We start from the raw sequence: 12,500 nt of genomic DNA, 5'->3' as shown, positions 1-12,500 counted from the left end.
ACTTAAATGGGTCTTTGGTTCTGTCTCTGTCCAGTCTAACGCTCTGCCCAGCCATGTGAAGATCTCTGTGTCCAGACAGACGCTGTTTGAGGACTCATTTCAACAGGTGAGACGGAGACACACACACACACACACACACACACACACACACCTCCTTCTCCTTTAGAGGAATGATGAGGAAAATTTTAAGTCTTTTTTTCTTTGCTTTCATTCTGTATTGTACATGATTGAATTTCTCGCCCATCATTTCTGTCCATTTCCTGTCTTCAGATCATGAATGTGAAGCCGTACGACCTTCGCCGGAGGTTGTACATCATCATGAGAGGGGAGGAGGGGCTGGACTACGGCGGCATCGCCAGGTGAGGCCAGCAGCGAGCCTCTTTCACACCCTCACACCTCTTCAGTCTGTGTGTTCAGTGTTTGGGCTTTCTGTATCTTATTTGTTTTGAGTGTTGTGATGATGTCGGTGACGGTTACTCACAGTTGTGTGTTGTGTTTACGCTCTGTCCCCTCTGTCAATCACTTCTAACTGCGTTCACATTCCATGCAGAAGTTTATTTTTCATTTATTTGTCTGTGTTGTGTTGATTGAGAGCATGTGTGTGTGTGTGAGTGTGTAGACAGCGGTGTCACGAACTGACGTGAGGTTGAATCATCAAGACCAAAAGATCGGGTCGGACTCAAACCTCAAACCTAGTTAATGTCTGGAATGTGGACGTAAAACTTTTCTCTCAGGGCGTCTGCAGGTCCTTAAGTCTTCACCGCCCGTTAACACTGATCTCTCCTAGAGGTCGTAGTTCATTTAAGGCCTCAGAGACCTGCAGCCCCTGAGCTTCTCCCTGTCCTCGTCTACCCCCTCTCTCTCTCCCCCCCACACCCTCCTGCTCTCTCTCCATCCTTCACACATCTCCATCCCGCCCTGTTCCGTCCGCTGTGTTCCAGGTTCCTTCCTCCTCCTTGTAGATGTTGTTGATTTTCCGTTGGTGACGTTTCATTTTTTTGTTTCATTTTGCATTGTGTCTCTGTCTCCGGTGTCACGTCAGTGGTTTTACCCTATGGTAGGTGACATCATGCTGTTCTACCACAGGGTAGAACCACGGACGGGATGTTGGGAGGTGTCTGCGTCCGTCCGTCCATCCTCCCTTCCCATAAACCCGACGGGGAGGGAAGGGGCCTTGGGAGCGCTTGGTTCTGGTGCTGGTGGTGGTGGTGGTGGCATCATGGGTTCATTCTCTCTAACATGCATCCATCCACAGTCCTGTTTGTGTCTGTTTTGATTCTGCTCCATTGTCTGTATTTATCCCTAAATGTTGTGTGTTTGTTCTTCATCTAATTGTGTCTAAATCTGTGAACCAACAACAACTCTCCCTTCAACACAGGTGGAGGTGAAAGTCATACACTCTTTTGTTTTACCCGTGGGTAACAGGACTTAGAATCACACGGCCCTTTGATACACACGTCTTTATTAGGGACAAGGTTATACCGTTAGCCACATTAGGCTAATCAAGATTTTATTTCTGTATTAACAAAAAGGAGCCAGAGTTCATGGATTTAAAGTAGCAACAGTTGCAAAGACAGGTGCGACCTGAAGAGGGCCTGTCTTCCCCGTCCGTCCCTCAGCAACAACATGAGAAGTGTCTACTTGTCAATAATTAGGATGTGCAGGAGAAGAAGAGTAGTTTCCATTGTTTTGACATGTAGAGGTTTGTCATTGACTTCTATTAAACTAAATTGTCTTTGTTGTGTTGATGTTGGAAAGTTTAATGCCAAAAAACTCATTTCTGTCTTTATTTGTTTGGTGTCAGTCTTTGTGTAAATTCAGCCTTTCCTCATAAAGTTAGAGCGATTTTAGCAGCTTGCTTTCCACCAGGGGGCGTGGCTCAGCTCAGCATTAGACACAATGTTGTCCTGTCTGTCTGTCTGTGGTGAGGACTGAGACAGGAGAGTCGTACACACACGTCTACCTGAGCTCCTCAAAGGGTTCAGACTTCTGTTGAGTTACAAGGAAATGATTGAATGTGTGCATTGTTACCCAACATACAGATTCTTAATTATGGATGAAGTGTGTGTGTGTAACAGCCGCCTGTCGCTCTCTTAACGCCTGCTGTCTCACTCTCCGCCTCAGGGAGTGGTTCTTCCTGCTGTCCCACGAGGTTCTCAACCCCATGTACTGTCTGTTTGAATACGCCGGCAAGAACAACTACTGTCTGCAGATAAACCCCGCCTCCTCCATCAACCCAGACCACCTCACCTATTTCCGCTTCATCGGACGCTTCATCGCCATGGTGAGTGGGTTCGTCAGATCTGTCCGGGGGTTTGGCAGACTCTCAAGGACATTTGGAGGTCTTTGGAAACCAAGCGGCTCCGGGCTGCGTCGGTGCCGTCCGGGTCTTTATGCTGACTCAGACTATCTGTAATAACCACACACATCAAGCACAGACATCCAGATCATATGGAGGCTCCAGCTTTCTCTTACTGAACGTCTCTCTGCCATAAATCTGCTGCAGGAGGATTGTGGTCATGGTTTTAAAGTTAGGACATTTTGTAATACTTTGTAGGCCGTACACACTCACTCAGACTGCTTAGCCTGTGTTTACACTAGAACACCACTAGATGGTAGCAGAGAGGGTAAGGACCGTACGGCAGCCGACAAACCAAAACACTCACTACCACTGGATCTGGATCAGTAGGATCTGGATCAGTAGGATCTGGATCAGTAGGATCTGGATCTGGTGGTCCCTCAGTCCTCTTCAGATAGGAGCTCTGTGTCTCCAGGCAGAGCCGAGTGTCTATCAGGGCTACAAACATGTAACTAGCACCATCATGTAGCTGAGATGGAGCTGAGTCAGTGAAGGACAACCAGTCTGAATGGTTCGTCACCATTATGATTTAGTTTCCATGGGTTACACAAGTCATCATCTCAGATTCTCAAAGTCAGATGTACACTGAAATGCATCCTTTGGGTGTTTGGGCACTTAGAGAGTAATGTTGTGTTTTGGCAGAGCTCTCTTGTGTTCACTGTGGTGTGTGTTGCGACACACTTGTCAGTCTTCACATCAGTAAAGCTCTCTGGGCTACAAACTCCTGCCAGAGTCCTTCAACATGACTGCATGTTTCTTTGGGAAAGAATCTCCCAGGAGGAGAAGAAGCAGGGCTCAGAGCTCCGTGTCCGCCCACAGAGTGAAGCTCATCAAACCAGTGATCTGTGTCTCTGTGGTGAGATCCTGGAGGGAAACTCTGATGTTCTAACGTGACGTCCAGGAGACGTCCTCATGAATCACTCTGAGCTCTGCAGCATGGAAACATTCCTGTAGAGCCTCGCACAAGTGTAGCCTTTCTTTAGATGGATCACAAAGAGTGACAGAAGTCCAATCAGAAGGGACTGAAGCTTCTTCTTGCTTTTACAGGCAGAGGAATGTGAAGCTTGGCTGAAGACTTATAGGTTAGAGTTTGTCTTTCACTTATTTTACCAATAAGCCGTGGTGCCTCATGATGCACAGACTGACTGATACACTTTAGAGGTTTATGTTTCAGTTGTTTGGCCCCAAAGAACAGAATGTGATCCATGTGAAGGTCTCAGCCCCGTGCCGTCTCATCTCCACCTTTAAAGTGAACGAGCTCCTGTACACACACACTCCTCTCTCCCTCCAAATACACCTCCTCCTCCCCCTCCCTCCCTGCCTCCGCCCCGCCGCCCCGCCCCTCACCCACACCATGACCTCACTGTCGCACCCACTCCACGCCCGCCAGCAGCAGCCGCCTATATTTAGAGCCAACACACACTTCTGCTGAGCTGAGCTGCCTTATAAAGATGAAGATGCCTCAGTGTGTGTGTGTGTGTGTGTGTGTGTGTGTGTGTGACAGGTTTCACACACACACAGACAGATGGTCAGTCAGGATCCAGGATGGAACAGAATGTGACTGACTCACATTTTGAGTGTGTGTGTGTTGATCTTGGCGTTATGCAGCGTTGAGCCTCTGGGGATTTTTAATGTTAAACAGCTCCGTCTGGCTGAATCTACACACACACACACACACACACACACACACACACACACACACAAAACGCACACACACACACACACACACACACACAGCACCTGTTCTTAGTTAGTCCTTGTTCAGGGCAGCGATACATTTTGTGTATAAATCAGAACGCACACACACACACACTCCTACAAGTGACCTGAAGTTTATGTGTCTGGATCTCTCTCACACACACACACACACACACACACACACTCCGCTCTGACTGGTGCTGCATCACAATGAAGCGCTGTGCTTTGTTATTCTGAGGGCAGAGCGTCACTCATGCTTCAGGACGGAGCTCTGTTTGTGCTGCTTCCTGTGTGAGCTGATGACTGAATACTTAAGCGTTTGGCCTCAAAACTCCCCGATGAATCACGATGCACACTGCAGATAAGATCGGGCGCCTGAAGGTGATGAGGCATCCAGGAGAGTCCAGCAGCTCCTCTCATGTTTCCATGGGAACGCAGCACAGTCAACAGAAGTGTGTGTGATGTGTTTGTAGCTCTGCTGTGTGTCTGTAATAATAATCTTAAATCCCTCTCCCAGGCTTTGTACCACGGGAAGTTCATCGACACCGGCTTCACGCTGCCTTTCTATAAGAGGATGCTGGACAAGAAGCCGACGCTCAAAGACCTGGAGTCCATCGACCCGGAGTTCTACAACTCCATCATGTGGGTCAAGTAAGTACAACCAGAAGCACAACACAACCTGTGTGTAGAGGAGCTTTACAGGCTCTGACACGTGTCCATGGATCCATCAGGCTCACACACACACACACACACACACTGACAGAGGAACACACAGAGTTCACATCTAAGTTTTGTTAGATTCAGATCCAAGACGTTCAGATGGAAGCCTGCAGACACGACTGAGCCTGACTGAGGTTCTGTGACTGAATGTAAGGGTTATAATGTTTGTGACCTGTGTGTGTGTGTGTGTGTGTGTGTGTGTGTCCAGAGAGAACAGCCTGGAGAAGTGTGGCGTGGAGCTCTACTTTGCCCAGGACATGGAGATCTTAGGGAAGGTGTCCACCCACGAGCTGAAGGAAGGAGGAGAGAACGAGCTGGTCACAGAGGAGAACAAGGAGGAGTACATCAGGTCAGAGGTCACTCGCCTTCCTCACCGCCACACTCTTCAGCTCCCACACACACACACTCTTCTTCTGCTGTTCTCGTCTCTAGCAGAGCTGTGACTTCTTCAGTGTTTCTGTTGGACATCTTTCCGTCAGTACCTTCAGGTTGAGTGACAGGAGGCTCAGTCACCTCTGACCTGTGATCTTCTTCTTCTTCTCCCTGGTTTCAGCCTGCTGACAGACTGGAGGTTCACCCGCGGGGTGGAGGAGCAGACCAAAGCCTTCCTGGACGGCTTCAACGAGGTCGTTCCTCTGGAGTGGCTCCGCTACTTTGATGAGAAGGAGCTGGAGGTAAACAGAGAGCAGGAAGGGTTAAAGTGTTCACTCTGAAGGGTTAAAGTGTTCACTCTGAAGGGTTAAAGTGTTCACTCTGAAGGGTTAAAGTGTTCACTCTGAAGGGTTAAAGTGTTCACTCTGAAGGGTTAAAGTGTTCACTCTGGAGGGTTAAAGTGTTCACTCTGAAGGCCTAAAGTGTTCACTCTGAAGGGTTAAAGTGTTCACTCTGAAGGGTTAAAGTGTTCACTCTGAAGGGTTAAAGTGTTCACTCTGAAAAGTTTGTTATTGATCTGCGAAGTCCAAAGGGGTCAAAACAGTTGAACAAGTTTACTTTAACTCAATACAAGAGACACAGACTGTGACGTCTCAGCCGGGCCGTCTCCCAATGCTGATTGATGAGGGACACTTTGGTCTCCTTGACTCCTGCTCTGTCTGGGCCCCGGTCCAAACGTGTCCTCGTCCTAGCCGGACCTCTGTTTAAAGGACGCGCTTGATTAAATGAGTCTGCTGGACGGAGGGAGGCAGTGAGGCGTGACTCAGCGGGAGGATGACGTCGTCGTCCTCTGCGTCTGTCATGAAGGGCGAAGCCCCGTCTCTCTAACTGTGACTCCTCTGCTCCCTCTCTAACTGTGACTCCTCTGCTCCCTCTCTAACTGTGACTCCTCTGCTCCGTCTCTCTAACTGTGACTCCTCTGCTCCGTCTCTCTGACTGTGACTCCTCTGCTCCCTCTCTCTGACTGTGACTCCTCTGCTCCCTCTCTCTAACTGTGACTCCTCTGCTCCGTCTCTCTAACTGTGACTCCTCTGCTCCCTCTCTCTAACTGTGACTCCTCTGCTCCCTCTCCTCTAGCTGATGCTGTGTGGGATGCAGGAGATCGACATGACCGACTGGCAGAAGAACACCATCTACAGACACTACACCAAAAACAGCAAGCAGATCCACTGGTTCTGGCAGGTACGACGCTGCAGCCTGCTCATGGGCACTAAGGCAGTAAAGCACCTCAGTACTTTGTTGTTCTCTCGTGCTGATCTGTGAGTGACCTCTGACCCGGGCCCCCTGCAGGTTGTAAAGGAGATGGACAACGAGAAGAGAATCCGCCTCCTTCAGTTCGTGACGGGAACCTGCAGACTTCCTGTGGGAGGCTTCGCTGAGCTCATAGGTACAGAACCCAGCGGCACCGTCAGACATCAGACCGGGTTTGTTTATCTGTGGCCTCTGAAGCAAAGAGCTCATCCATTTAAATTCCCTCTGCAGGAAGTAACGGCCCCCAGAAGTTCTGTATAGACAAGGTGGGCAAGGAGACCTGGCTTCCACGAAGCCACACATGGTGAGGAACATCTGAGAGAACCCTGCAGCTTTGTTTCCTGTTAGCTTCTCTTCTTCTGCGATCTTCAGCCGCTCATCGTCTGCCTTTGTTTCTCTCTTCTGCAGCTTCAACCGGCTGGACTTGCCTCCGTACAGAAGCCTGGAGCAGCTGAGAGAGAAGCTGCTGTTTGCCATTGAGGAGACGGAGGGCTTTGGACAGGAGTGACGGTGGAGACGGACAGATGTCCTGCTGAGAGGGACGGACAGACGGACGCTCGCTCGCTCGCTCAGAGGAAAACGCAATTTCAATGGGATCGGGGTTTTTTTGTTTCTATTTAGCATTTTGTTAATCACAGGGCTACGAAATCACAGTGAGCTGAACATCTGCTGGTGTGTGTATGGGAGACTGAAGTGTGTGTGTGTCTGTGCGTGCGCGTGTGTGTGTGTGTGTGTGGCAGAGTTCTATTTGACTCAGATCCTCTTAAACTCCTTTACTCACAGCTTAGAAACGCACCAAAAACAGATCATTTTAATAACGCCGTCCGCTCCACACGGCTCCAGGCAGAGGCAGAGTGTAACATATCACACACACACACACACACACACACACAGAGATAAGTTTTTTAAGATTTTAAAGAGAGGCGGGAGAGAGGAAGAGCTCGGCGAGCGAGGGAGAGGAAGAGGAGAGGAAGAGGAGCGCATGAGTCACAGCTGCAGAGAGGAGACCTGCTTTTTATTTTTTATTCTTCTCTTCATTGTGAGATTCAGCATTTTCCCGTGTAAATAGCTCAAATAAATAAGACTTCAATCTTAAATATGGGTTCTGTGTTTTCCTTCACCATCATCGAGTAACAAACACACACACACACACACATAAAAACATAAAGGGGTTGTTTAAGCTTCTAACCTCGACTGAATAAGAAACCAAACTGCTGAGTCGTGAAACTGGAGGATCAGAGATAAGAGTTATAAAGTTCTGAATAAATGACTTCAAATATAATAAAGATATGGAATAAAGCTGGAAACATGACTTTGTGTTCCTCCAACAGGTGAAACCAAAACAAGCAAAGGACAAAGCACAGCGTCTGATGAGGATGAGGATGATGATGATAGTCTGTGTTCTGTTGGTGATGAGGAGCATCATGGTTCCTCTTTGTGGGTGTGGCTGTTGGTGCTCTGAGGTCTTGGCTGTGCGCGTGTGTGTGTGTGTGTGTGTGTGTGTGCATGTGTGTGCGTGTGTGTGTGTGTGTGTGTGTGTGTGTGTGTACCTGCAGGTCAGCCCAGACGACGTGTTTGTTGTTTTGGTTTCTTTGTCTTGGTGCAGATGAGCCAGCGAGCATCAATCACCTGCTGTTTCCAGTGTCAGTGTTGCTGCCCTGGACAGACGCCAGGGTTCACAAACACACACACACACACACACACACACACACACACACACACACACACACACACACAGGAGGCTGCTGTCACAGAGGGTTTGGATCTAAATGCTGTGATTCAGAAACTTGAAGTGATACAGAGTTTCATAATGGTTATGAACTTGTTCCTCTGTGTGTGTGTGTGTGTGTAGATGTGTGTGTGCTTCTCTCCAGCTTTGTAGGTTTCTGAATGGACCCTGATGGATCCATGTTGTTTCTTCAGCACAAAGAAGTTCAAACATCTACACAATGATACAACTTACAGAGGAACAGTTTCCTCATGAGTACTCCAGGCCTCATGGTCACACACACATACACACACACACACACACACACACACAGGAACACAACAGGAATCTGGGACAGAACCAACAGGATTTTCCAGAGATCAGGGTTCGTTTAGTGGTTTGGCAAACTGGATCAGAAATTGGAACTATAGATTAGACTGTAAACATTCAACAAACATTTAATGTACGTGTGTGTGTGTGTGTGTGTGTTTGTGTGTGTGCGTGTGTGTGTGTGTGTGTGGGCTCACAGATTAATCTACACACAGTTATTTCAATTCAGAACAGATGAACCTTTATGAAAGTTGAGTCGTGTGCATCCTCATGTTTCTGTGTGTGAGTGAGGCGTTCAGGTCTCAGACCTCTGTGGCAGTAAGGAGGCGTCCACAATAACAAGTCGACCATTTTAGCTCAGCAGCTCCAGCTTGTGGATGAGAGCAGTACTGTCTCTTCTCTGCGATATGAATGTGAGCAGACCATGTGACTCACTACATAGAGGATCCTCCAGAGCAGCAGGACCCATCCTCATCACGGGGCAGATCAATGTCCCTCTGCTGGGCTGTAGGACTCAGCTGAGGACTCAGCTGAGGACGGGCAGGTCTGATGAACACCTGAGGAGCATTAAAGAGAACCTCATCATCTAAACTCTCTCTTTAGTTTGGGAGCTAATGATGTCATCAGGTGAAGAGGGGAGACCAGATACTGATACCCTGATCAGGTCCTGTTCACACGCACGGATGGAAGCTCCGCCCCCTGTACGGTCGACATCATCAGAACCTCCAACACAGAGCGGAGTGTCCTCTCCAGGTCCCTGGACCTCAGGTTGACCCACGGCTCAGACACCTCAACCATTGCTCCCACTTGCGATGGCCAACAGGGGCCCGCCGGACCGGTTTGAAAGATCCAGACTGCTGTGACGAGGCGCGGCGTAGTCGGCCATGTTGTTCAGCCCGGAGACCACGCAGCAGCTCAGGCCGAAGCGGGAGAAACTCATGCTGCTGGCGTCAGACCACTCGCCGCTGACGAGGTCATACCACTCCACCTCAGAGATGTAGGTGATGCCACTGAGGCCCCCGATGACAAAGAGGCGCCCGTTGACCACCGCGATGCCAAAGTTGCTCCGGGCGGTCTGTAGGGACGTCACTCTGTGCCAGGAGTTGGTCCGCGGGTCGTAGGCTTCCACGATGTCCAGACAAGTGCCTCTGTTGTTACCGCCCACCTGAGGAAGAAGAAGAAGAAGAAGGGTTTATCATCATACTGGAGATGTTGTTGACATGATGGATCAGAAGGCTCAGCAGGCCCAGACCCGACAGCAGGCGCGGCCTCCATGTCAGTCTGAAGCTACACCAGGTACCAAAGTCCCAGCTGAGCCTGAGCAGAGTTACTTACCGCATAGATTTGCTCTTCAAAAGCGACGACGCCGAGGCCACAGCGGCTGGTGCTCATGTGGGCCATCAGGGTCCACTGGTTGGTCTCTGGGCTGTAATATTCAGCTGAAGACAGGAAGTGGTTCCCGTTGAAGCCACCACAGATGTACACCTGAGAAGAAACACAAGAAACATGAATCCTCTTACTGTTGTCTGTGATGATATGAGCTCCTGGATGAAGCAGCGGTGTGATTGGAGCGCTACACCTACTTTGCCCTGCAGTGTGGTGCAGCTGGCTTGGCTCCGCCTCTCGTGCATGGGCGCGATCTCCGTCCACTGGTTGGTCTGCGGGTCGTAACACTCGGCGGAGCTGAGGCGGATCTGTATGTCGAAGCCTCCGATGGCGTAGATGCGTCCGTTCAGCGAGGTGATGCTGACCCAGCACCTCCGTGTCTTCATAGACGCCACCTGGTGCCAGGTGCGTGTGGCCAAGTCAAACCTGTGGACGCTGCTGAGGAACTCCTCCCCCTCTCGGCCGGCGACGCAGTACACAGAGCCGTTGAGGAAGACGGCCCCCTGGTTTGAGCGCGGAGCCTTGTCGCTGTTGATGACTTGGACCCAGCGGTCGATGGAGATGTCGTACACGTCGATGGCGTTGGTGGGAAATGGGACGTCCTTGATCCAGCCCCCGATGGCTAAGATGATGCTGACGGGCAGGCGTGGACGGGCCAGAGGGTGATAGAGACCCCCGGAGCAGACGGGGCCTTCATCCAGCAGAGTCTGAGCCTCTCTGAGCGTGTCCTGGCACTCTGGGTCACACATCACCAGCTGGTTGCTTCTCACATTCGCCATAAAGTAAGTCGGGGGCATCAAGGCCAGACGGACCTGCAGAGAGACGAGACCAGATGTTAGATATGGAACAGAACTCTTAGAATCTTGGGCTAAGGCTCACTTACATTAGGCAGAATCTTTGAGAGGTATGTTTTGCGCTCCTCAGGTGAATAGTCGATCCAGCGGAGCACAGCCTCAAACACGGTCCTCTCGTCCCTCACCAGGACCTGGTCCGTCTCCGTGAGCTTCAGCAGCTGCTGCACAGAGAGCTTCAGGAAGGCAGAGGAGGCACTGACCTCAGTGAAGTGCTGTGTGATCAGGTGGAAGGCCTCGGCGCTCAGCGAGGGACAGACAAAGGTCTCTGTTAGCTGCCAGATGTCGATGCAGTTGTCCTTGCAGAGGTGCTCCTTCATGAACCTGCAGCAGGCCTCCATGAGACCCGTGACCTTTAAGAAGTCACAGGCGATGAAAAGCTCCTCCACATTCTGCATGTTCACCTCCTCAGAGCCCACGTACGCAAACTTAATAATCTGTCTCATGGTATCAGGGGACACCTGGTCGATCTGGTACACCTGATCAGCTGGATGGGACCAGTGTGTGAACAGAGACCTAACACACACACAACAACAACAACATTCCATCAGTTTGTGGTCTATAAACTCAAATCTCTGTATCTCTATGCTGTTGGTTGCTCATATGAACACTGCAGCATGTGGACTCACCTGAAGTACTCGCTGCAGCCAGAGAGGATGATCCTGTGGACGTTGAAGTCCACATTCTGAACTCTGATGACGGCGTCACAGAGTTCTTCCTGCAGCCGGAGCTCGTCAAACACCATCGCTGAGCCGTGAGCCATGTTTACACAAAGTGCCTGCAGTCCCACTGAGACACGCGATGAGTGACTCTGATGCTCAGAAGCTATATATGCTTCTGCTGCCTCCGCTTTCTTGATGTCAATGTAAAGATTTCTGTGGCAGGGTAAGACTTTAGGCCGATATGACATCATGGTCCCGGGGGAAGTCCTGCAGATGGAGCTGTGATGTCATCATAGTGGCGTCTTGAAGGTATAGGGAGGTGGCTGTGGGTTTCCCTGCCACTGCTTTGAATCATGTTCTTCATAATTGAATGCATTTCCAACACTCGGCAGTAGATGGCGCTGCAGCTTATTACACATGAGCCATCTTTGTTTTGACAGCTAGTAAAGAATAAACTCAGATCAGACCTCCACTGGAAGAAGCAGCTGCCACAGTAAATATCTGATTAAGGAAGGAAATGAGGCTCAAAATGATTCATCATTTTATTTACAAAGAAATGAGTGACGTGTTTTTATTACACTGTTGTTATAGAATGATGTTTTCTTTAATACTGTACTATACAACTATCCACACAATACACTATTGAACTAGACTTCATTTTGCTACAGAAATGAGATTGATCTTAGTCCATAGACGACCATTCAGTCAGTTTGTCCTGTATTAACACCAGAACACCACTAGATGGCAGCAGAGACTGAGGACGGTAAAGCCTTCAAACCAAAACACTCACTGCCACTGGATCTGGATCAGAAGGATCTGGATCTGTTGGTCCTAGAGTCCTCTTCAGATAGGTATGCAGGCAAAGCCGAGTGTCTAACATGTAACTACACACATTATTGATCATTGTTTTTTTATTATTGATTCTCCTAAACTAAAAAAGAGAGAGATCATTCTGTCACTGTGGGAAAGTTTTCACGTTCTCTCTCTCTCTACATGCTCTCTTGGTGTTCTAATAACGTCATTGACAAATAAGTTCATGGACCTTTACTGTGAAAGGAAAGCTAAAGTTGCCCCGGAAGTAGGTTTCCTGCACTCGCTAGTTT

At 49.4% G+C, this 12,500-nt stretch overlaps 3 protein-coding genes across 5 annotated transcripts in view; 2 read left to right on the top strand and 1 right to left on the bottom strand.

Moving 5' to 3' along the window:
- wwp2 (WW domain containing E3 ubiquitin protein ligase 2) overlaps positions 1–7,551 on the top strand; it is a 36,948-nt gene extending 29,397 nt beyond the window's left edge. For all 3 annotated transcript variants that reach the window (XM_076140269.1, XM_076140254.1, XM_076140262.1), the window contains 10 exons: positions 35–106; positions 271–359; positions 2,125–2,284; positions 4,575–4,708; positions 4,986–5,126; positions 5,331–5,451; positions 6,287–6,391; positions 6,500–6,596; positions 6,692–6,764; positions 6,869–7,551. In XM_076140269.1, coding sequence (XP_075996384.1) covers positions 35–106; positions 271–359; positions 2,125–2,284; positions 4,575–4,708; positions 4,986–5,126; positions 5,331–5,451; positions 6,287–6,391; positions 6,500–6,596; positions 6,692–6,764; positions 6,869–6,968 — 1,092 coding nt within the window. In that variant the 3' untranslated portion in view covers positions 6,969–7,551. The remainder of the gene's footprint in view (positions 1–34; positions 107–270; positions 360–2,124; positions 2,285–4,574; positions 4,709–4,985; positions 5,127–5,330; positions 5,452–6,286; positions 6,392–6,499; positions 6,597–6,691; positions 6,765–6,868) is intronic.
- A 1,737-nt stretch (positions 7,552–9,288) lies between these two features.
- On the bottom strand, positions 9,289–11,498 carry LOC142988739 (kelch-like protein 10). The gene is made up of 5 exons (XM_076137975.1): positions 11,365–11,498; positions 10,768–11,251; positions 10,082–10,696; positions 9,834–9,983; positions 9,289–9,663 (listed from the first exon to the last, which is right to left on the bottom strand). The coding sequence occupies exons 1-5, from the start codon at positions 11,496–11,498 to the stop codon at positions 9,289–9,291; spliced, it is 1,758 nt and encodes a 585-aa protein (XP_075994090.1).
- A 990-nt stretch (positions 11,499–12,488) lies between these two features.
- adat1 (adenosine deaminase tRNA specific 1) overlaps positions 12,489–12,500 on the top strand; it is a 4,968-nt gene continuing 4,956 nt past the window's right edge. The window contains exon 1 of the mRNA XM_076170011.1: positions 12,489–12,500. This exon is cut by the window's right edge and continues 251 nt beyond it. The gene's annotated coding sequence lies outside the window, so the exon portion shown is untranslated.

Source organism: Genypterus blacodes, unplaced genomic scaffold, assembly GCF_046128005.1.
Source record: "Genypterus blacodes isolate CSIRO-AG114 ecotype Tasmania unplaced genomic scaffold, CSIRO-AGI_Gbla_v1 ptg000015l_1, whole genome shotgun sequence".
Taxonomy (NCBI): domain Eukaryota; kingdom Metazoa; phylum Chordata; class Actinopteri; order Ophidiiformes; family Ophidiidae; genus Genypterus; species Genypterus blacodes.
The sequence above is the reverse complement of the archived record's forward strand: the minus strand, read 5'-3'. Positions and strand labels throughout refer to the sequence as shown.

Coding starts and splice junctions, on each gene's coding strand:
- LOC142988739 (XM_076137975.1), bottom strand. CDS start 11,498: ATGGCTCACGGCTCAGCGATGGTGTTTGACGAGCTCCGGCTGCAGGAA. Junction 11,252..11,364: donor GGCTGCAGCGAGTACTTCAG/GTGAGTCCACAT, acceptor TGTGTGTGTTAG/GTCTCTGTTCACACACTGGT. Junction 10,697..10,767: donor TCTCAAAGATTCTGCCTAAT/GTAAGTGAGCCT, acceptor GTCTCTCTGCAG/GTCCGTCTGGCCTTGATGCC.